Source organism: Festucalex cinctus, chromosome 12 (genome assembly GCF_051991245.1).
Source record: "Festucalex cinctus isolate MCC-2025b chromosome 12, RoL_Fcin_1.0, whole genome shotgun sequence".
NCBI classification, from domain to species: Eukaryota; Metazoa; Chordata; class Actinopteri; order Syngnathiformes; family Syngnathidae; genus Festucalex; species Festucalex cinctus.
The window spans coordinates 14,672,811-14,694,993 of record NC_135422.1 but is presented as its reverse complement, the minus strand read 5'-3'; the positions used below and the strand labels follow the sequence as shown (position 1 = coordinate 14,694,993).

General features: G+C 40.3%; 1 protein-coding gene across 3 annotated transcripts in view; it reads right to left on the bottom strand.

The window, feature by feature from the left end:
• sos2 (son of sevenless homolog 2 (Drosophila)) overlaps window positions 1-21,980 on the bottom strand; it is a 29,752-nt gene extending 7,772 nt beyond the window's left edge. The window contains exons 1-16 of one of the 3 annotated variants that reach the window (XM_077538559.1): window positions 20,926-21,980; window positions 11,836-11,961; window positions 11,630-11,761; window positions 11,389-11,553; window positions 10,362-10,568; window positions 8,453-8,596; window positions 8,272-8,382; window positions 6,017-6,115; window positions 5,810-5,937; window positions 3,751-4,406; window positions 3,362-3,443; window positions 2,665-2,787; window positions 2,222-2,334; window positions 1,164-1,386; window positions 975-1,094; window positions 743-905 (exon numbers count right to left, since the gene is read on the bottom strand). In XM_077538559.1, the coding sequence (XP_077394685.1) occupies window positions 743-905; window positions 975-1,094; window positions 1,164-1,386; window positions 2,222-2,334; window positions 2,665-2,787; window positions 3,362-3,443; window positions 3,751-4,406; window positions 5,810-5,937; window positions 6,017-6,115; window positions 8,272-8,382; window positions 8,453-8,596; window positions 10,362-10,568; window positions 11,389-11,553; window positions 11,630-11,761; window positions 11,836-11,961; window positions 20,926-21,009 (2,676 nt within the window). In that variant the 5' untranslated portion in view covers window positions 21,010-21,980. Of the gene's footprint in view, window positions 1-742; window positions 906-974; window positions 1,095-1,163; window positions 1,387-2,221; window positions 2,335-2,664; window positions 2,788-3,361; window positions 3,444-3,750; window positions 4,407-5,809; window positions 5,938-6,016; window positions 6,116-8,271; window positions 8,383-8,452; window positions 8,597-10,361; window positions 10,569-11,388; window positions 11,554-11,629; window positions 11,762-11,835; window positions 11,962-17,771; window positions 17,991-20,925 lie in introns of those variants that run through there. The other 2 variants (XM_077538560.1, XM_077538561.1) reach the window with 2 other exon arrangements.
• Window positions 21,981-22,183: the final 203 nt, after the last annotated feature.

The following is a 22,183-nucleotide window of genomic DNA, read 5'->3' as shown; positions in this document are numbered from 1 at the left end:
AACCCTAAGTAAGACTGTGTTGAATATTTCCATCAAATATTGATGTTTAAGTATCGATTCGGCCGCATATTGAATCGATACAAGAATTGTGCGCTGTAATATCGCGATATATTGCCGAACAGATTTTTCTCAACACCCCTACTGATAATCATGGGCGCTCCCTCAACTTTTTGTTACGATTTTTAAAACAAAGATATCGATTGTCTAAGATTTAAGAAAAAATACACTTGAACCTTTATGCAACTCTGAATAGATCAATTAATATGCGCAAAAAGATATTTTGACAAAGAGTTGGGAGTATGATACCAATTTTGTTTTCCCTTTTACTGAAAATGAGGCTCCAAATACAGTATTGATTATTGGTCTTCGACAAACAAACAAAAAAACAAAACAAAAACAAAAAACAAACAAAAGTCGGTTTATCTCTACTTAGGTGTAGAGTACACTTCATACAAGTTTGTCTGGAACCACATTTGGGCATAGAGTTGTGAGTTTTGAGATCTACACAATTTATTTTTTATTATTATTATTATTTTTTAAATGAAATATTTATCTGTGGGGCCTGGAACCAAATGGCTAATGGGTTAGAGTAGGGGCTGCAATTTTAGGAAATTCAGGCAGTATCTTTTTATAGAAATACAATAGGAGATACTATTTGAGGAAATGTGTCAGGATTGGATCTCAGGAAATACAACCTTATGTGTTTTGAGCACACGGGGCGTGCGTCTACAGTCTTACTCACGTCATAGGTGTGGTCTAAGCGGTAGACGGGAACCGAGCTGAAGGCGCTGACCACCTCCAGCACACCGTTGAAGTTGTTCAGCTCCTGAAAGACCTGCAGAATCTCGATGACGCGCGTCCACACCGCCACGCGCTCCTCCAGGTTCATCGTCTCCACGATGCGCCTGACGCACATTTTACACGCTTAACTCGCTCGCTACCGCAAAGAGGAATTTTGACGGCGTGACGCTCACTTCTCAAACCACAGCGTGAGGTTGGTGGTGTGTCGGATCATTCGCAGCAAGTTGGGAGAGTTCTTCTCCTTGTCCTCTTTGGTCCACACGCTTCCCACCAGCTCAGACGGACGCACGGCCCTGCGGACACGGGCCGGGTTGCTGTAAGACGGGCGGTTTTCCCAACCGGCCAGACGGCTGCCCACTCACCTGTAGAGCTCGGACTCCAGCAGGGTCAGCTGCCGGGCGATCTCGATGGGGTGCAGGGTCATGAGGTCAAAGGAGTCCACCTGGCCGGAGCGACAGATGTGCCACTCGATGGGAGGGGGCGGGCTCTCGAAGGTGATGTTGTGGCTGACGCCGTTGGACTGCGTCTGCAGCTTGCGCCGGATGATCTTGTTGATGGACTCCACCCACTTGCGCATGGACTTGCCTGTGGTGAAAAAGCAAACGTGAGTGTTGGGCCAAATAAATAAAATAAAATAAAATAAAATAAAATAAAATAAAATAAAATAAAATAACATTTTATTCATTACATATTTAATTTATTTGATGTATTTTTATAAAAAAATAATTGGTTATCGGAATTTCTTTCTGTCAAAAAAAAAATGGAATTGGCATCAGCCTAAAAAAAATAAAATAAAAATTAAATTATTTTTTTTTTTTAAATCAGTTGGGCCCAAGGAATGCTTGCCTCATTTTCATCATAAAAAAGTTAATATTTGGTTTAGAATTAATTTGATAACCTCATTATTTCCCATGTACAATTAATTAGGTCTGCTCGATTATGAAAAAAATAATCACGATTATTTTGTTTTGGCAATAATTGAAATCACGATTATTGAAACTATTTTTGCTGCAAAACAGGAAAATGTTTAAGCATTTAAAAATATTAATACCTATTTTAAAAAAAATAGAAACACTATAATTGTGTAAGTTCCTTTTAGAATTTATAATATATATTTGCAATAGTATTTATTTATTTATTTATGTTGGCAAAAATTTGAAGTTGGAGTGCAGCATGTGCACTGCGCACGATAATGATAATTTTTTTTTATACAAAACAAAAAAATGTTTAAACGTAAAACAAATAAAAAAATATTAAGACAAATAAAATTCTTTAATTAATTGTACAAGAAAAATAATGACATCGCAATTATAGACAAAAGATTATTTTCTTATTGCTGAAAATGTCTCAATGAGTCAAGTAACCCTTTAAGAAACTTGGGAACTGTTTTATGATGTCTCCTCAAAGCAGGAAGCCTGACCTCGCAGTTGGATTTTGCTCGTGATGTATTCCTCTAAGCGAGTCCTCAGCTCGGGGTCATTTTCAAAGTCGTAGAAATGATGCTCCACCCACTGGCGGAAAACGTTGAGAACCCTGCAGAGCCAAGACAGAGCAGAACTGAGCGATCAGCCCTAAAGATCCTCACGGCCAATTATTGTGCACTTCAGCCAGCAACTCTTGTTGCCTTTGACTCTGTCGCTCCTTATAAGAAAACACAGACAGCAATGACTCCAAAGGCTTTAGTGTATTTAATAAGACAATAACCCTGGTTGTTTTTGAGAAAATATTAAATGTATGACCCAATTTCCTGGCCTATTTGGTTGACCAAAACTGCCGTAATAATTAGAACCTTGTTGTAAAATCTCTCCTGTAGTATCTTATTTGAACCGTTTCCCCCCCCAAATCCTCGACCATCTATCTTACCTGAGCTGGACCGGCTGCACATATTCCTTCCGGAACCTCTGGAGCTCGGCCGCCATGGGCTGGTCGCCGTTCCACAGGGCCTGCCGGTCCTCCTCCGTGGGCTCCGGCTCTGGGATTTCGATCCTAAAAAAGGCACGACATTGAGTGGGTTTGAATGGAGGCAACAACGCCAACACGCAACAAGAAGATTTTGCAAGGTTTTTAAAGTGGAAGTCAACTCTTAAACATTTGTTGAAAATATGTTATATGTGACCCCCACAAGTCTAAACATTACATTCTAATTAATATTACATTTGTGGAATATGAGTTATGAAGCAAAATCCAGCCGTTTTTATCCATCTTAGGGGGCGGCCATTTTGATACTTGCTGTCGACTGAAGATGACATCACAGTTGTTCAGGGCTCAGGTAACAACCAATCACAGCTCACCTGTTTTCTAAAGCTGCACTGTGATTGGTTGTCACCTGAGACCTGTGCAACATTGCTGTCATTTTCAGTCGACAGAAAGTGGCAAAATGCCCCCCCCCCCCCCCCCCGAGATGGATAAAAACGGCTGGATTTTGCTGCTTAACTCATATTCCACTAACGCAATATATAAACCAGAATGACATATTTAGACTAGTGGGACTGCATAGAACATGTTATTGTCAAAAAAATATATTTTTTGGGTTGACCTCCCCTTTAAGAGATGAGAGTACCTGTCAATCAGCAGCGTCAGAAGCTCCTGAGGCTTGCAGAAGGATCGGTACGTGGTCAAAAAAGTGCGCACAAAGTTTGGGTCTAGAAGGAACAAAAAATTTAGTCTGAAAAAACTAATATGCAAATAAGCTATTACCCAATATGACAGCTGTACGGGCTAACAATAAAAATTGCAGTGCGACAAAGTAACCATACAATATAATCCTAACTACTACTTTTATTCGGGACTACTGCCACCTGCAGGACTGGAGTGGAACAGTATTACCTTGTCATCTGTCAATTGGCCTTGGACAGTTCTATTTTTGCTTGATTTTTTTTTTTTTTTTTTTTTTTTTTAAATAAACATCACCATGGGGTGTACGTTTTACGCCATGCTGGCATATCTTACCGGCATACATGTGGTAGGTGAGCCTCTCTATGAGTTTGACCACAGTGCCCGCCTTGATGATGGGGATGCCCGTTTTGCTCTGTACTTTGTCCTCAAACACGATGTTCTCCTCCGAGTCCTGCACGGCGAAGCGGTACACCTCCGGCGAGGGCAGCCGCAGGGGGTGCGCCTGCTCCTCGTGCTGCAGCACCGTGTCCAGCATGCGGTCCAGCGTGGAGCGGTACTGCAGCGTCACCAGCGCCGCCATCCACGCCGCCTTCTCCTCGGCCGTGCGCGCGCAGAATACGGCGTAGTTCTCATCCTTGCCCGTCAGTTCAAAGGCGTGCCGCATCTCCGGCGAGTCCTCGTGGTCCACAATGCGCACCTTGCGCAGCACAAACTTCTCCTTCAGGCGGTACTCTGCGCCGCTGCCGGCACCCGGCAGCCGCGAGCTCTGGTTGGCCTTGCAGCTGATCATCAGACCGTCGAACAGGAAGTTGTGGCGCTCGTGCTTGGCGCCGTTGCGCAGCAGCGGGCCCTCCAGGATGAACTCGCTGCAGCACTGGCCGATGTCCTTGCCCTCCCAGCCGTCGATGCTCTTCTGGATCTCGTTCATGCGCTTGATGGCCAGCTGCTTGCTACGAACCTGCCGACTGTACAGGCGGTACATGGGCTCACTGCGGGGATCGGAGGGGACACAATTCAGAAGACGCATTCAAAATCCAATCGAGTGCTGTTACTATCAAATATTTTTTAGAATTGATTAAACTATCGATTATTCAATCAATTCAATCAACTTCATTAATTTGCATTATAGTGTACAAAAGCATTTTTTCCCCCTGATTATTGTTTATTAACCAGCGATTGGTGTTTATCTCGTACTTTGTATTCGTATACTGTTTAAAAACGGGGAGGAATGATGTTGTACTATGTTACCAGTTCGGTCACTGTTTTCCAAAATAAAAACTGTTTTTTGCACATGTCTTATTTTGATTAAACACAGAAGATAATCAGTTTTTTATCAAGGACGAAAGAAATCAGAAAACAATTACTGTTGATATGCTAAAATCAGAGGATTTGAACAATTTAAAAAAAAACAAATGAATCCAAACAATTACTCAATCATTAAAATACTTGTTGATTAATCTGAAAATTGATTACTCGATTAATTTTGATAGCTCTATTCCAGTCATGGATATATTTTTTGCTTTATTTTAGTGCTGTCAAAGTTGAAGCGTTGACTCATTGATTAATCACAATAAATTAATTTAATTTAAGTAATTGCATTCATCATATATTAACGCAGATTAATCTCACTATTAATTTTGACCGCAGTTAATCCTTTAGCATGACAGCAGATGGTTACGTTAAAAGGTAGCACAGGTTGTGTTTAATCAATAATGCAATAAAGTCAAACTTTTAATAAATGTTTGCGCATGACATTCAGTAGGGCTTTGCAATTAATCGAAATTCAATTACAATTTCAATTATTACACTCCTCAATTACAAAATTGGCATAACCGTAAACAAAAATAAAAGATTATTAATACTAATTTGGAGTTGTTTAAATGTGTATATTTGCACATTTATTTTAAAATAATTAAATTAAGAAATCTTGTTTGGTCTAAAAGAAACGTGCATAATTATAGTGTTTCAACGAAATTTGTCTTACCATTTTTTTTACGTTGAAACATTTTCTTGTTTTGCACCAAAAAAAAAAAAAATAAAAAAAATAATCGTCCTAATCGTGATTTCAATTATTACCAAATTAATGGTGATTAATATTTGCTTAATAATGAAGAATATTTGTTCATGTCAAAATATTGTGGTCATTTTTTTTTTTCATTTTAAATCATGCAAGTAATTAACTGATTAGAGAAAGCGGACGATGAGAGTGTGTGGTTGAATCAAAAAAATGTTGAAGACGTCCTGATACTATTAAATGTAGAAAGAATAATACATAATAGGTGTGTTTCAAATTTGGAGGGCAAAAAATGTTGATAAAAAGCATTTTTAATTAAATGATTAAAAAATGTAATCGTTTGACAGCTCTAATTTGTTGATATCGTTTGGCACATACCCGGGTTTTCGCCGAGGCTGCTGCTTGGCATAGATGCGCTCCACGCTGCACTGGAGGTTGAGCAGCGCCGTGATGGCCTGCTTCAGAAACTCACGGTCATCCTGGTCTTGACTGCGCTCCTGAAGTTGCTGTACAGCCAATGGGAAGAAAAATATAAATAAATACAACAATGTTGAGTATTCCAGAGTGTATGTCAAATGGGCGTACCTGCAGGAGCTCAAAGTAGTGCATGCAGTGGTACACAGGCACCATCATAAGCTGCGGAAGGACGTACTGAACGGCCTCTTTGAAGCCTTCTGCTACAGACTGCACAAAATGAACAAAAGCAAGAATTTAACATCATGAAGTGACGAGCAAGGGGACAGGCAAATATTTGTGTTCAAGGGTCACGTTTTGTCTTCATGTCTGTGGATTCTGATTTTGTTTGTTGAATTTGTTGTGTGGCCACTATTATATTGACTTGGGGACAAAACAAAAACACACTTTCATTTCTTTCCCCCGCAAACACAAACATGTCGGCTCTCATCCAGATATTTACGATAGCTGGCATGTGTTTGGACTTGTCCCATGTTGCGTTGCGTATTCATTTCATTTCATTCATGTGAGGGTGCGTTTGATACTGAATCGTTCACAGCCAAAACTGAGACGATGTACAGTCTATTTGTAAAAAGTGAGCGGGGGAGGGTAAAGTCAGTAAGTGGAGAAGAAGCGACCATGGTGGCATCCATTTAAATCTCCTCTTCCCCTGATGGGCGCGCTGGACAATCAATACGCTCGTAGCGATGGCTCCGCGGCAGTCTGCACAGCAGCCCCAGTGTCCCTAAAATGGACGACAAGTCCCATCCTATTCTTCTAGGTTGGCCCTGGTCAATATTAAGCTTTCCAAATTTGAGTAGGTAAGCATGTAATGTGGAAGAACTGCACTAAACCCACACAAAAGTAACAATAGGATTAATTCAGGATTTTTTTTTTCTTTCTCCCTGGGCTAAAGGGGGCTTGGTACCGATATGTAGGGGCTGACTGAGAAAATAATTCATGAATATATTTTAGAATAGAGATGGGCAACTGACTGCCCCTTGATTAACTCACTCACTCACTCACTCACTCACTCACTCACTCACTCACTCACTCACTCGCAGCCATTTTCACTGAAGCAACCCCCTTTGCTCCCGGCTGTTTTATGGGATTTTGACTGATTTTACAAGTCCCACAGAATATTGTGTTCTATTGCTATACAAACCCACCAAAAGAAAGATTAGAGTCTCTCCCTTCATCAGGGAAAAAAAAAAAAAAAAAAGTACATTTCCATCCGTTTACATTTTGCAGCAATTCTCATTAGAATATAGACAAGTTTCATCATTATTCACAAACCTGCTGAAAACACTGGCAAAAAGAGCTTGTTGCAACATGGCCCTGGCTGATTCCTTATACTCTGATGCCACCTGCTGACCGTTTTTTTTTTATCCCCTAACTACTATTGCTTTAAGCCACCTCTTCATGTCAGAAGCTGCATCAAAAGCTTCTCTATGCTCTTGTATAAAAAAAACATGAAAAAATATTTGGGAGAGAACGACAAAGTATGAAAAAACAAATGTACATGTTTTTGGGTTTGAAAATTCCAAATATTCCAATTTGAAAATTCCAAATATGTAAAATATTGGTTGGGAAGGGGGGAGGGGGTGGGATCTGCAAATTGACTGTAGGTTTAGGTTGTATTATTTCTAATTACGACTTACAATACGGTATTATAGTGTCCTATACGACATTAGCAGGCCTAATAATTTTCTCTGGATTTGGAATGACAAGCAGAAGAAACATAATATACCTCACTAATAAGAAATGTTGATTTCTGTGGAAAAAAAAATGTACAAAATGAGTTCTTACACTGAAAAGTTAAGCCACATTTTCAATCGGCGACCAGTGCTCATTTTCTACAAGGCCACGATTATTCTCAGAATGTTTTCCTTGTAAAATTACATCTTTATTCTCATGACACTGCCATCTCTGAGCACGATTCAGTGCTATTCTTATGAGGAATGTCCAAAAAAAACAATGCAGCTGCGGTGAATAAACCGTACACAGGACGCCCAATATGTCACGAAATCCTCACGGGGGAGAAATTCCACCAGGCGGCCTGGTCCGGTCCGACCAGGCTTCAAAGCACCACAGGAACAAATAGACTGAGTGACCTGACTTTTACCTCTGTGCAAAAAGTGTTTTGTCTTATTCAGGGTGTTCTTTTTTGTTTTGCTAATAAATGGTTTATTTTGCAAAAGCATGCAATGTTCTGCAAGACCAGATTGAAAGGAAGTCAGTAACCTCTAGCATTGAAAATATCACCTTTAATCTATAAAGCCTTGCGGTAAAATTGATAAGATTTTAAGTACTGTTTCCATATCCATTATGTCCTCCGGGGAAATTGCAAGTGAGACCAAGCAAGTGGAGACATGCACTGGTCGTACCTGGAAGTACAGGCCAACGGTGGGCCGGGCCATTAGGTTGTTGAAGTGCTCGTGGAAGTCTTTGCTGAGGATGTCCTGGGAGAGCGTCTCGTAGGGGTCGAAGGCTTGCTCCTGCAATAGCAGCGGATGACCACCTTACAACATAACTGAACATAAGTCGACGTGGAAAAAACGAGCGCACCTCGGCCAGGTCCTCGAAGCAGCTGCCCACCAGCGGGTGCGGGCTGCCATCCGCCGTCATCTCCACGGCGTCCTCGATGAGGCCGAGCAGCTTCACCGTCAGCTCGTGGATGTCCAGGATGTTGCTGAAGATCACCTCCACATCCTGAGCGGCAAGTCGCAAGGGAGTAGTGTTCATTTTATCCGCCAATTTTAAATTTAGTCTCAGGTTTTAGTCCAGTTTCAATCACGCTAATAGATTTATATCTTATTCAACCTCATCCCGTTTTTATTTAGTCCATTTTTAGTCGACCATTTTAGTCTTTATTTTAGTCCAAGAAAACAATTTTATTCGTCTAGTTTTAGTCAACAAAAAACTGTTAACATTTTAATTTAGTTTTATAGTTAGGGCAATCCGTTAACCCCTGTATTTTTTTCCCCAGCAGATTATGTTTAATATTTCGGATCAAAAACGATTTCACATAAAATTTTCTCTCATCTTTTTGATGAAAAACAAAAACTTCACACACAATTACAGTATATCAAAATAAGTGGCTACTATGGCTTCATGCTATGAGCTAGTAAATTAGCCAGCATTAGTTAGCGGTCAGATTAACATTATTGTTGGAACGTTATAGCCGTTGGATTAATGTTATGTTAAAACTATCATTTACTTGGAGGAAAAAAAAAACAAAAAAACTTTTCACTCCTGTCTGTCCCATGTGTTTGTGCATGTTGCACTAGCTCGCTGCATATTTGAAAGGGGGTGTATGACATGACAATGTCACCGTGACAAATTAGCAGACAAGATTTTACAAAATCATATCAATTTCGTCTCATTTTTGTTCATGAACTAAATTGTCCAAAGATTTTAGTCCAGCTTTTATTAAGTGAAGTACATTTTTGTCTCGTCTTCATTAGTCGATGAAAAGTAATTAGGGTTTTAGCCTAGTCTATTTTTAGTCCGGTGAAAAATGTGTGTTGACGAAATTAATTTTGTTTAGTTTTTGTTGACGAAATTAACACTACAAGAGTCAAAAACAAACTGAAAACGGCCTTTTAGTTTTAGAGAATTTATATATTAGTAGATACATGTTCAGAATGTTCTTACAAATTATTTAATAATACATCTCCAATAAAAAGTGATTCAATTTTAAAAAACGGCACATTTTCAAGTGGAACAATTCGTGTGGTCTGTTTGAATCAAAACTGATTTCACAATTCAAATCAGGTTTCATTACACCGCGAATGAATGTAAATTAATTACAGTCAAACACCACTATTTGTGAGAACTGCAAAAATCTGCATGTAATTTACACAAAATGAAATGCATTGGCGGGAATTATATTTTTTAACCTCAATTTCTAATAATGACTTAAAAAAAAACTATTTTTGTGACATTTTTCTTTTTTTTTCATTAAAATACATATTTTATTGCTTCTTCTGGTAAAATAACAGCTTCATTAGTATTATGTAAAAGGAAAAAGAGGCTATGCTAAAAACAACACTGAGTAAAGCAAAAGAAGCAGCGGCATCATTTTTCACTGGCTGGCAGGCGAGCCGGGCAGACATAATTGGCGTTATTTTGGCGAGGCCTTCCTCGCAGATGCCGTTCTTGTCTCAACATAATAACATACTACACATTCCACAAGGGCCTCCTCGGCCGAGCAATGCCACAAAATCACCCAAAAAGAGCAACTATGTAAAACGCCACAGCGGAGGATCCAACTTTCCATTCGCGCCTTCACAATATAGTAAGAGGAATGACTGGAGAAGGTTTGTTTGGGTTTCATTTGGCTGGCAGTGTGTAATCCTTCAATACGCTTACATGGGATTTGACATAAATGCGTTTGGAATTAACGCTAAGATCGAAAAGTTTACTGCTCGTAAGCCGAATTTCAAGTGCTCAGCGTTGTTGGCGCCTCACTTACCCGCGGCGTGAATATTTTGGAGTTGGACAGGAAGTGGTGACGGAACACTTTGATGATGAGGTCCAGCTCGCGCAGGTATTGGCGCTCCTCGGCGATCTCCAGCCGTACCAGGTCGTCGTACGTGAGCTCACCGGATGTGGATGGCTCGTCCGTGCACTGCGACATCAGGCCGATGTCGTCCTCCTGGTCAAACATGTCCATCAGCACCTGCGACGCCAAAGATTGTGTGGTGAGAGTTGTCAGGTCCTCGGGGTCTTTTCGTGTTTATTTTATTTATTAATAATTTTTTTACTATTGTATTTTGTTTTATTGACCGTTTTTTTTTTTAAGTCTTATATTTGGTTTTACTAGATTTATGTGTATGATAGTGTGCGGATGTCAATGTGCAGCACTTTGGAAACACTTTATAAAAATGTGCTATAGAAATAAAGTGGATTGGATTAAATTGAAAGATTGATTGTGAGATGATTTTGATCCATCCAAGCAAACAAACAAGTTAATCGCTAAAGAATAATTAACTCATTTGCTCCCAAAAACGTATAAAAACATTCTATTTTATATATTGTCGTGGTTCCAAAAACGTTTTTTTGTTTTTTTTTGTTTTTTTTATGATAAAGCATAAAATGATGACATGCAGCCTTTGACTTGAAGAGGTTGCTTAAAGCAATGGTAGTTATTACAAAAAACGGCCAGCAGGTGGCTACAGAGTATAAAAGATTAACCAGTGCCATGTTGCAACAAGCTCTTTTCCCAAGCGTTTTGAACAGGTTTGTGAATATTGATAAAACTTAGCTATATTCTAATGCTAATTGCTGCAAAATGGAAACAAATACAAATACTTTTTTTTTTCCCCTTATGAAAGAAGAGACACATTTTTCGTTTGGTAGGCTCCATGTTTTATAGGAATAGAACACAATATTCTGTGGGCCTCAAAATCCAGTAAAACAGTCGAGAGCATAGGGGATTGCTTCAGTGAAAATGGCCGGAGGGAATGAGGGGGGAAAAAACAAAACAAAAAAAACCTCACCTTGTCGGCACACATGGATACTTTGATGTCTTGCTGGCTGATCTCGTAGTGCCGAATGTTGCCCACGTAGTTGCCTGCCAGCTTCAAAATGTCCGCCGATATGTACTCGACGACAGCCACGATGTACAGCGACACATGATAGTCCACTCTGTAGCCCAGGACCTCCTACAGGGAAAGTGGAAATGAGTCGGCATGTGACTTGAGCGCGTATATCATGAATGAAGCAGCGTTTCCCCCTAACCTTAAGCAGCGGGTGTATCTTGTCCACGGGGAGAAGTAAGGGATTCCTCCTCTTCCGCTTCTCGATGGCCGATTGCGCGTCGGCAATGGCCCACTTGTCTATCGGGTGGGGAAAGGTCTTCTGAACTCGCTCCTGGTGAGGCAGCGGCAACGTTAGCCCGACAAAAAAAAAGTAGCGGCGGGGCGCGTGGCGGTGGTGCATTTTACCTCTACGTCCTGCACGGAGCGAGGCTGTGCCACACACAGCATGTTGAGCAGCTGCAGGATCAGCTCCTCAATGTGCTGCAGGGCGTCCTCCTTGGCCTGCAAGTTGGGGTGGACCTGCTTCTGCACCTTGAACACGGGGACATGAGCGCAAGCCAATATGTTAGCTAGCTAGAGACAGATTATCAGATGGCCGGGCCGAGACTGGATTATGCGCAAGGATGGGTGAATATACCGAAACCAGGTATCTGTATCAAGCAAATATCAACCTTATTTTTAAGGTATCTGGTACTCATGGAGGCTGTCGATACCAGTCACCGATACTTAAGGTCAATACATTTTTACTAAGTGTTTAATATGCAATATAGGAATATTTATGAATGAAGGGTTAGGTTAACCAACAGGGTTAGGGCACAGTTGTGGAGTCACTTTTCGACCATTTATTAGATAAAACTAAAACGCAAAGAGAGAGAGCACGGTCACACGGAAGCTGTTGTTGGCCACAAGTCTCACTCAGACACTCACACACAGACTCAGGGGCCACATGCCACCCAACCGGCCTCTTAAGGGCACAGAGGCATTATGTACAATACTAGTTTCTATACATGTGTTTGCAATTTGTATTTTTCATGTTCAAATGTTTACATTTTTTTTAAAAATGTAACGACTGTAGGGCTGCAAGCCTGCAAAAAAATATTTTAATAACCGATTATTCTGTCAGTTATGTCAATTAATCAATGAATGTACAAACTACTGTGCTTGAGTTTTTTTGTTCTTTCAAATTTATAATATCCAAGGCACCCAAAATAAATAAATAAATAAATAAAAAATAAAAAATAAATAAATAAAAAATAATTTTGAAAAAAAAAAAAAATCCCACAACAGCAAAACCGCGAACCTGGAAGTCTCGATGGAGGCGGTTTACTATAAAGTGCAATTTTTCTTGATTAATAAATGTAACAAAAAAATCACGGTGTGTTTTGGGGCAGCTGGAACGGATTAATAGCCTTTCAATTCATTTCAATAGGGAACATGGATTTGAGTGAATTGAATTTTGAGCTTGGTCACAGACCGAATTAAACTTGTAAGTCAAGCTACCACTAGGTTACTTCTACAGCAAGGTTAGAGGGCAGCTGCATTTAAAATTAGCACAATTAGCTGATTGTCAACATCAACAGTGAGCCATAAAGAAAGGGCGGGGCCTCAGGTGCAGACACGCTCCCAAAAGATGCCGTCGTCAATGGGGCCGAGCCCTCTGCTCGGAATGCAGTCAGTTGGGATCCTCGGGGCAAGAAAGGCCCGAGCAGGTGGACACCAAACAACGTGGCAGAGTAGCAAAAGTAGGCCACCGGGAAGGCAAAAGCCAGGCCCTGCAGGAAGGAATGCAAGCGCTAAGACTTAAAAAGGCCGACGTCATTGGTGCCGAGCATTCCTGTGCTCTGACTTGACTGGAGATGCTGCAGCGCGCAGAAAGTCCCCTCTGAGGATCGAGTCGGTGTAGCTGAGCGGGACTGGTAAAAAAAAAAAAAAAAAGAAAAAAAAAAACATAGTATTTCCTTTTACTCGCGTTGTGAACTTTGAGTCGACAAAGTGGAAAAATCACAAGCCACAAGTTGGCCTGGTTGCTGTTTGTGTGCGTCAGTAGATGCACACTCACAAGACAGGCTAGAAATAAGACACTTCTACTTAGAAACACACACACGACATATATATAGCTAGCTATATATTTAAAAGCAGAAGTAGGCTATGAGATCAGGCATGTGAGGCTGCACGCGCGCACTTGACCAAATTCCAGAGGACGCCGAGTGGTGAGTCACGGCGGCGCGCAACCACGGGGGCCCCCCCTCCTTGCGCTCCATTCACCGAATTGTTGGCCCGCGTGCAACACGTGCCAAACACAGACCCCCCCCCCCCCCCCCCCCCCCCCCAACAAGCCCCTCCACACACCCGCCAAAGTCTGGATAGTGGCAGGAACGGAGAGCAAAGTGGAAAAATGCACATTTGAATTCAAATGCATAAAAAGGACGGAATGAGAGCTCAGAAGGCGCACGCAAGGAAGAGCCATACAAACGGTCCTCTTTGACGACAATATGCTTTAACGTGTTCTGACTCGAATCGGAAAATTCTGAATCGGCGTTCATTTTCAACGGCCAATTCGCTACGCAATTCGACTCCCTACCAATTTGTGTACAGCACTAAATACTAGTAATCTTAAAAATAAAAATAAAAAAAAAGATACAAAAATACTACAAATTTTAGAAAAAAAAACATTAATCTAAAAAAATACTAAAATAAAATATAGAGGGCCAAAAAGTAAAAAAAATAAAAAAAATAAAATAAAATAATAATAATAATAATAATAACCATACTATATCGAGAATATTAAATCACACCAATTACGGAAAAAAAGAAATACAAAAATAAAAATACCAACAATAAAAATTTAAAAAGTAGGGAAAAAAATATGACCAATACAAAAATTATCACAATACAAAAAAAAATATAATACAAAGTACAAAAAAAATACATTGGTATTTTCAATTAAATATAAAAACACTTAAAAAAAAAGTTTTTGCCATTACAGTAAATCTGTAAATCCTGTAAATCCCACCAATTACTGAAAAAATATACAAAAATAAAAATACAAAAAAAAAGTAGTATTATCAAATATAAAAACATATTAAACAATATATATATATATATATATAAAACACATTTAATTAAAAAAAATAAAAAAAATTTTGGGGGGGGGAAATCCTCATTCAATAACTTCAAATGAAATGCTTCCTTTTTCACTGATTGAGCGTCTTGGCATGACTGTCACTCAAACAAACATAGCGCTGTCATTTGTTCCTTCCAACCCTGAACCCTGAAAGGCTGACACTAGGGAACCGGCTTCAAGTAAAAGTTAGCACCAAACAAAAACAAAAACAAAAACAAACAAAAAAAGAAAGAAAGAAAAGAAAGAAAAGAAAAATGCATGCTGTAAGCACAAACATTTAAAGCGTGCACACATTTTGCTACTAAAAGGGAATTTACTATATGATGATCCCAAAAGTGTGACATTGTGAAAAGAAATGCGATGCAAACACCAAACACAGCAAGAAGAACAAAGTATGTCAGACAAGCATTCTCTTAAATAAAATAAACTCAATGCTCTGGTAGGACGTTGTCATTTTCAAGTGTGTAAATGATGTCATAACTACTCGTTTACATCATGACAGAGCATGTACAGAACGGACACAGTCTGTCTATTCCGATTGAACTGTTAAACCTGACGTTTGTCCAAATCGGCAAAAGTCATATACTGTATACAATCTGAATTCCATTCCATTCCATTCAGTCGTATTGTAGTTTTAATCCGACATTTGGAAGGAAAACAAAAGCTGGGCTGTACAATAACAACTGGACAGTGTTGATACAGGCTTAACATTTCTAATTCAATTGATTATTCTATTCACTGGGCCGTGTATGTGGGGGGCCACATCGGGGCTCAGGTTGCAAGTCGTGTGTGCGCACACGCTCGTGTATGTGTGTGTGGCGGGGGGGATGGGGCTTGTTATTAAAGCCAAGCATGTGTCACTGTTTGTGATTCATGCCATGACATCATCGGCCATTACGAGCAGACTGTCTGGGGAAAGCGCGGGGCAGAGATCAACTCGCAGACAACGGGCACGCGCGCAGGTTCAAACACACGCCATCACGCCACGCAAAGACGACGGCACGCATCAACACAAATGACAAAATCGCAATGATGGAGATGCTTAAAAAAACACAACTTGGGAGCATTCAGGAGGATGTCATATATGCTATACGGACAAAAGTCTTGCATATCTAATCAAAGTCAGTCAAGCTATAATGCTCCTGGGTCAATGTGACTCAGGATGTGTTATTATACGAGAGAAACAAGATCTCAATCAACAATATATCGCATTATTAAGTCCTTTAAAAGGTATTTAACTTTAAAAGGGGTCAATCGGCCCCAACCCATAAAAGGAGTTAATCAGCTTTGATTTAAGTGCTCACATTTTGTCTTTGAACTTTCACTTAAGTCTGGTAGGTCTTCTGTCAAAACAAATCAACTAATCAACTAATCAAGTATATGACAAAATGTCCGCCTTCTTTGGATGCTAACGCAAATAAACATGTCTAATAAGGGTAAGTGAATGCATCTTAAGTATATCAGTGTGTGAAAATGGTGGTCAAGTTGCATGTTAACTAAGCAGGCTTAACTGTAATCTGACCGGTCGTAGCCCGAAACGTTGGCCGGTGAGGCCCGTTGAACTCAACGTGGCGAAAGAATGAGAAAGTGTCGATGTGACGGCGCTCGATGCCAACGAAAGGGCAGACGCCGGGAATGCACAGTTGTCATTAACGGCGACGTGTCCGAAACTAAATGAACCCTCTTTACATGGCGGCCGACACCCAGAATAGTCGGGACGGCACGCAAGCAAGCAACAAGGGTGCGCTGACGTCAAGACAAACGCGGTCATCAGCCGGTGGCTGACATCTCTGTTGCTGTCATTGGTCAAAGGCTAGACACAAATTTGTACAATCATCATATTAAATGATTTCTTTATTTACAGTGTTCCCTTGTGTATCGCGAATGTTACGTTCCAAAAGCTACCCGCGATAATGGAAATCCGCGTTAATTTATAAAAAACAAAAAAACAATTTATATTTATATATATATATATATATATATATATGATTTTTACTTTATTATAAATGTTTTAATTCATCATATATGTTCTTTTTTCCATTTACATTAATTTTTTCCATTTAAAGTATGTTTTTTATTTAATTTATTACAGTATACAGCACAGTGATATATATATATTTTTTTTGTTTTGGTATGATTTTTAGTTTATTATGAATGCTTTTTCATTCATTTGTTTTGTTTTTTTTAATTTACTTTTTTTTTCATTAAAAGCATACGTGTTTTTAATTTACTTGTTATACAGCACAGTATATATTTTCTATCTCCGGAATGCAATGCGTGCTGCAACGGGACAGACACCGTTGTAAAGGTCGTGTCAAGACGAATCCGCGGATGACCGCATGTCCCCGGTCGGACGTGGGGTTCGAGAGATACGGCCATGCAAAGACCGGAAAAAAAAAAAATAAAAAAATAAAAACATGTTAAAAAAAATAACACGCTGTAAAAACTTCGGAAAACAGAGAGGCAGCGAAAGATGAATCCGCGATAAACGGGGGGACACTCTACTTCTATATATTTTAACTACTATATATATATATATATATATATATATATATATATATATATATATATACACATACATATATATATATATATATATATATATTTTTTTTTTTATTTAACTCAAATAGATTCACTACATGCATAAATGTAAACATTTGTTCCATCATTCGTAGGTGACAATGGCTACTTTTGACCTAAAAATCAGGTTAAAAAAAAAAAAAAAAAAAAAAAAAAAAAAAAAAAAAAAAACTGAGTGGATGTGGCCAAACTAACCCCGGGTTTACACCGGATGCGGTTGCGGTGCGGTTGCGGTGCGTTCCGGCGACGCAAGCAATTAGATTCCATTCATTCGAATGGTGCAGTTTACACCGCTTGCGGGTGCGTTGCGTGTTGACAGCTGAGACGCAAGGATAGACCTATTTTCTATTTTTGCCGGACGCCGCAGCGGTAGGCCTCCGGCAAATGGCAAGCTAGCACAAAACACATCGAGCGGGACAGGAAGACCGACGCAGTTTCAAAATAAATATCCTGTTACCTTTCAAGATAAAACACTCGCCAGCTCCTATTTCACAAGCATGCTAGCAAAACGTGATGTGGGCGTAGACAGGCCTGGAGTTAACGTGCGAGGTGCTCATTCACGGTTTAGACACCAGCGAACATGGACGAGGAGAGGTTTATATTGGAGGTAGAAAGCCACAAAATGATAAAAGTCCACCTCTCTTTCTGCTTCTCTGTTGAGCACAGACTTTCTGTGTGTTTGTTGTTGTTTTTAATGCCACATGATCGCGCGCGGTCACGCGAGACACGGCGGGAAGTGGTCGCCGACGGAGCTGCCGGACCGCAGCTGTGCGGAGCCGGTGTGGATTGGCCAAAAAATTGACGCGTCCGGAGCACGCAGTCAAGACGCACCGCACCGCAGCTGCACCGCACACGCAACCGGTGTAAACCCGGGGTAAGAGCCTGTAAACAAACAACAACAACAAAACAGAGGGTGCAGCAGGGTCAAGAGCAGAAGTCTCTCTCTCTCTCTTTCTCTCTCTCTGTGTGTGTGTGTGTGTGTGTGTGTGACAGACTTTCCCCGCAGCGCTTGCGTAACATGTTGAGACAAAGCGAGCGACAGCCACATCGCCTGCTCTCACTTTCGCTTCGTCTGTCTCGGACGGTGCGTGGCAGCAGCTTTGGATGTGTCGCTACGATGCTACCATGCACCACGTTTGCCCCTCCTTACTTACTTGTGCCATACGGCAACTTTTTGTTTCGAAAGGATGGAGAGGAAATTTAGAACCAGGAGCGCCAATGCCAAGAATCTGCAGTTCATAGCGGAGAGAAACTGAAACTAAACTGAGCTCAATCAGGGTTATTAATACTTTTGGATTGTTCATTATTATAATTAGTCATAATTTGGCTTCAACATTTACTTTTGCGCTGTAATACCCCAACAGGCACCTTACTTAAAAACACAGATGCAAGATGGTAAATTGATGCTGACAAAATGGAAAGGCATCACGAGAGAGATGACGATACTTAGAATGCTGCTGCTGCTGCTGATGATGATAATGATGATGGTCAAAAAGGAACCCGTAATCCTGCTGAGCAAGCACATTTCAATTCAAATGACTTCCCCTTCTTGAAGTTTCATTCACAGAAGACCCGTGGGAACCATGTTGGGCTTTCTCAATGGGCAGTGAGATGTACGCGGCCGAAAGCAAACGCCTCAACTCGGTTCAAACGTTCGACTTTTGTGATATCAACATGAAGCCAACTTTAGAGAAATCATTTTACACCATTAATGTGATCTATAATCTGTACAACTAACTCAATGAGTTATCTTGAAAAGTAACTATTATTTTTAACATTACTGATTATCTAGTTTTAAAAGTAACTAAGGTAGATAGATTACTTTATTAATAACTGTGAGCATTTAATTAAAAAAGGCAGCTTGTTTGGTCAACATTACAAGCAAAGCGGGCAATCATATTCTGCCCTGCGGTCCCAAGAATAAAAAGAAAAGAGAAAAAAAAAATGGTTACTGGTGACAGTAAATATTAGCATTTAGCGGTTATTAAAACCTTGGCTTCTTAAAACCATGATAAAACGTCAAACTGGTAATTGAATTGGTCGATGCCAAGTTGCATCTTTTTATTTCAGAAAATGACCGGGTAAAAAAAGAATTTCCAAGGACTTGCAAGTGGACAAAATAGGGCACAACATTGACATGACCAAGAACCAAGAACCCCCCAAATTGATGAGGCGAGAAGAAAAATTGGTCAAGAAATTTTTGGCAAGTCTTAGCTGCTAGTGACAACAATCTCCCATCTTTTTACTTGGCGGGTGTGCAAAGTAGTTGCAAACTGGTTATTATTATGTATTCCTTCCACCTTAAAAGATTTGTTTTCAATTGAGTTTTGCATGTTATAGGTCACATTAAAAGATGGAAAATAATTTATCTTTGTCTCCTTCTTTTAGTATCACATAAGCCTGACATTGGAAGCTAGAGGAAAAAAAAAACGTTTTTGGGAGAGCAAATTATGAGACAGAAGAAAAAGAGAACTGCATTTAGGAGACAATATCAGCAGCACCCCCAAAATAATATATGTAGGCTAGGGGGTGTGCCAAAAAATCGATTCATAAAAGACTCAAGATTCTCATTTATTAATCGAATCGATATTAATATCCAAAAATCGATTGTATTTAAATTAGAAATGAAGAAGGGGAAAGGCAGTTGTAGCCCACGTGCTGTTTTTGTGGAAAAAGGCACTTACAATACAAAATTAATAAATGTTTAAAAAAAAAAAAAAAAAAAAAAAAAAAAAACTCATTCACTGCCTTTGACAAGTATACTTGTCAATTGTATTTTTTAGAGCGGTGCTAAATGGGGGCGAATCTGAGCATGCTCCACTGTAAATATCAAACTTGGAAACAACTTTACTGATGCCCAACCACCGGTAGATGACATCATTGCCCCATTTTATAGGAAATAAACACAGTTTCAGAGTCCATGGGAGAAATGGCTGTATTTTGGCAAACCTACATTTTTCTGCTGTCAATTATAAAAGAACGGGACGGGACAAAAAGTAGGGAGTCTATTCTGTTATTTGGTAGATTCGGTTTATATATAATTATTGAATGTAATATCACGTGAGTATTGGAAATGTAAAAATTTTCTATAATGACTGGCAGTGAATGAGTTAATGTCTCTATTTGTCATTTTGTCTTGCAAAGCAGACTGGAATAGATCATGACAATGTTGTGCATATCTGTAAATTGAAGCAGAAATCATTTGTCAATCAAATAATTTTGAATCGAAAATCGTTTGAATCGAGAATCGAAAATCGATTCTGAATCAAATCGCAGGCCCAAAAATCGTAATTGAATCGAATCGTGAGATAGTCAAAGGTTCCCAGCCCTATTGTAGGCTATTTATCCCGAAAGGTGATTCACATGTAAATGAGCCAAACAAATTTTCAAAACTGAGGGGGAAAGCACTGAATAATTTTTTTTTACACTGGCTATATCTTATCTTTATGAAGGGAAATTTTCTTCTTCATTGCAGACAAAAAAAAAAAAAAAAACTTAAAAAAAATAAAATAAAAAAAAATAAAAAATAAAAAAATAGGTGAGCTTTGAGAATGCCAAACCTACTTTTTGTGAAATTCGGTGATGCGCTGACACATCTACATGATCACAATTACCACATTTTGGAGAATAAATTTGTTAAATATAAAAAAAGAGACTGCATAAATATTCCAATTGGCACAGAACCCCCCCCCCCAAAAAAAAAAGTGAACGCAAGTGTTTGTTTTGGTTGGCAAAAGTTTGACAGCATAGAATGGATGCGAGATGACCCTCTTGCAGTTGTTGTTCTTTACCTTGCGTAAGGCTTGCACGAAGAGGCCTCTCCACTTGTGACTGTTCTCGTCACTGGAAAAGTCGTAGATCTGCTGGGGCTGCATCGCTGCTGCGGTGTTGGTGGTGATGGTGGCGGCTCCTGGCGTTGCCGTGCTCCGGCCCGAACTGTCAGCATCGGCCCCGGCGGATAGTTAGCCCCCTTTTGTGGGTGGGTGGGTCAGTCCAGGGCGGCAGGCACAGGCTAAAGAGTCCGTCCGTACGTCCGACGCGGCCGGCTGGCTTCTACAGTTACAGTATACGAGAACCAGGCTGGGCTAGCCCGGCGGCGGGGACGTCTTTTTTTTGTTAAGGCGGTGAAAAGCGAGCTACATTCGGTATATTAAGCACATGCAGCCCCGGGGTCCACTCGTTAGCTTTGGCTGCTAACGAGGGAGGGGGTGGGGGGTTCGGGGGGTGTTTAGCCCACCGTTCGGTGTAAACACTGCACGGCGGCTAACTCGGAAGCTAACGGCTAACAACAAGGTGGCTAAACGACACCCTCGTCGATTAAAAACTATTACAGGCACGTTAAGTTGAATAAAGTGGCGTCATTGGGGGCGAAGAAGCCAGATATCGAGCAAAAATAAATAAATATGGAAATGCGGTCGTTTTTTAACCGCTTTAGAAGACACCTGTAACGCTAGCAAGCAAGCTAGCTAGCTAGGCGGAGCAAAGCCGCCGCTGGCCTCCGACGAACAAGGCACACTTTCTCCGCCGTCACACGCGGACATCTTCTCCCGCTTGGAAGCGTTGAAAATCCCCCCCTTAAAAAAGAAAGAAAGAAAGTAGTATGGCGGTAGTCCAAACGCGGAGAAGTTCGGTGACTCGGCGGCGGCGACACGGTCAAGTCTCGCCGGGGGGAACGTCTTGTGTGAGCGGAGAGGCGCAGGAGGAGGCGGCGCAGCCAGCCGGGATGGTTTTTGGCTCGCTTTGGAAGTTCAGATGTTCCTTCGGGGTAAAACTCCGCTCGCTCGCGCTGTCGGGCCGCCTGCCGGCGTCTTTCATATTAATTAGGCAAAATAAAAACAAGGCTGACGTGAGTGACACCTCTTCCACAAAAACAAAACGAAACATAATATGTGATTATCACAACATGGTTCATTAAATAACTTTCACTTAATGCATTAATTACGCAAGAGTTTTTTTTTCTTGACTATATATTGTTAAAAAATGTTTTCATTCCTTCCCCAGTAAATTTTATTAATAATTTTACTTTTATAATGCCTTGAAAATTTGAAT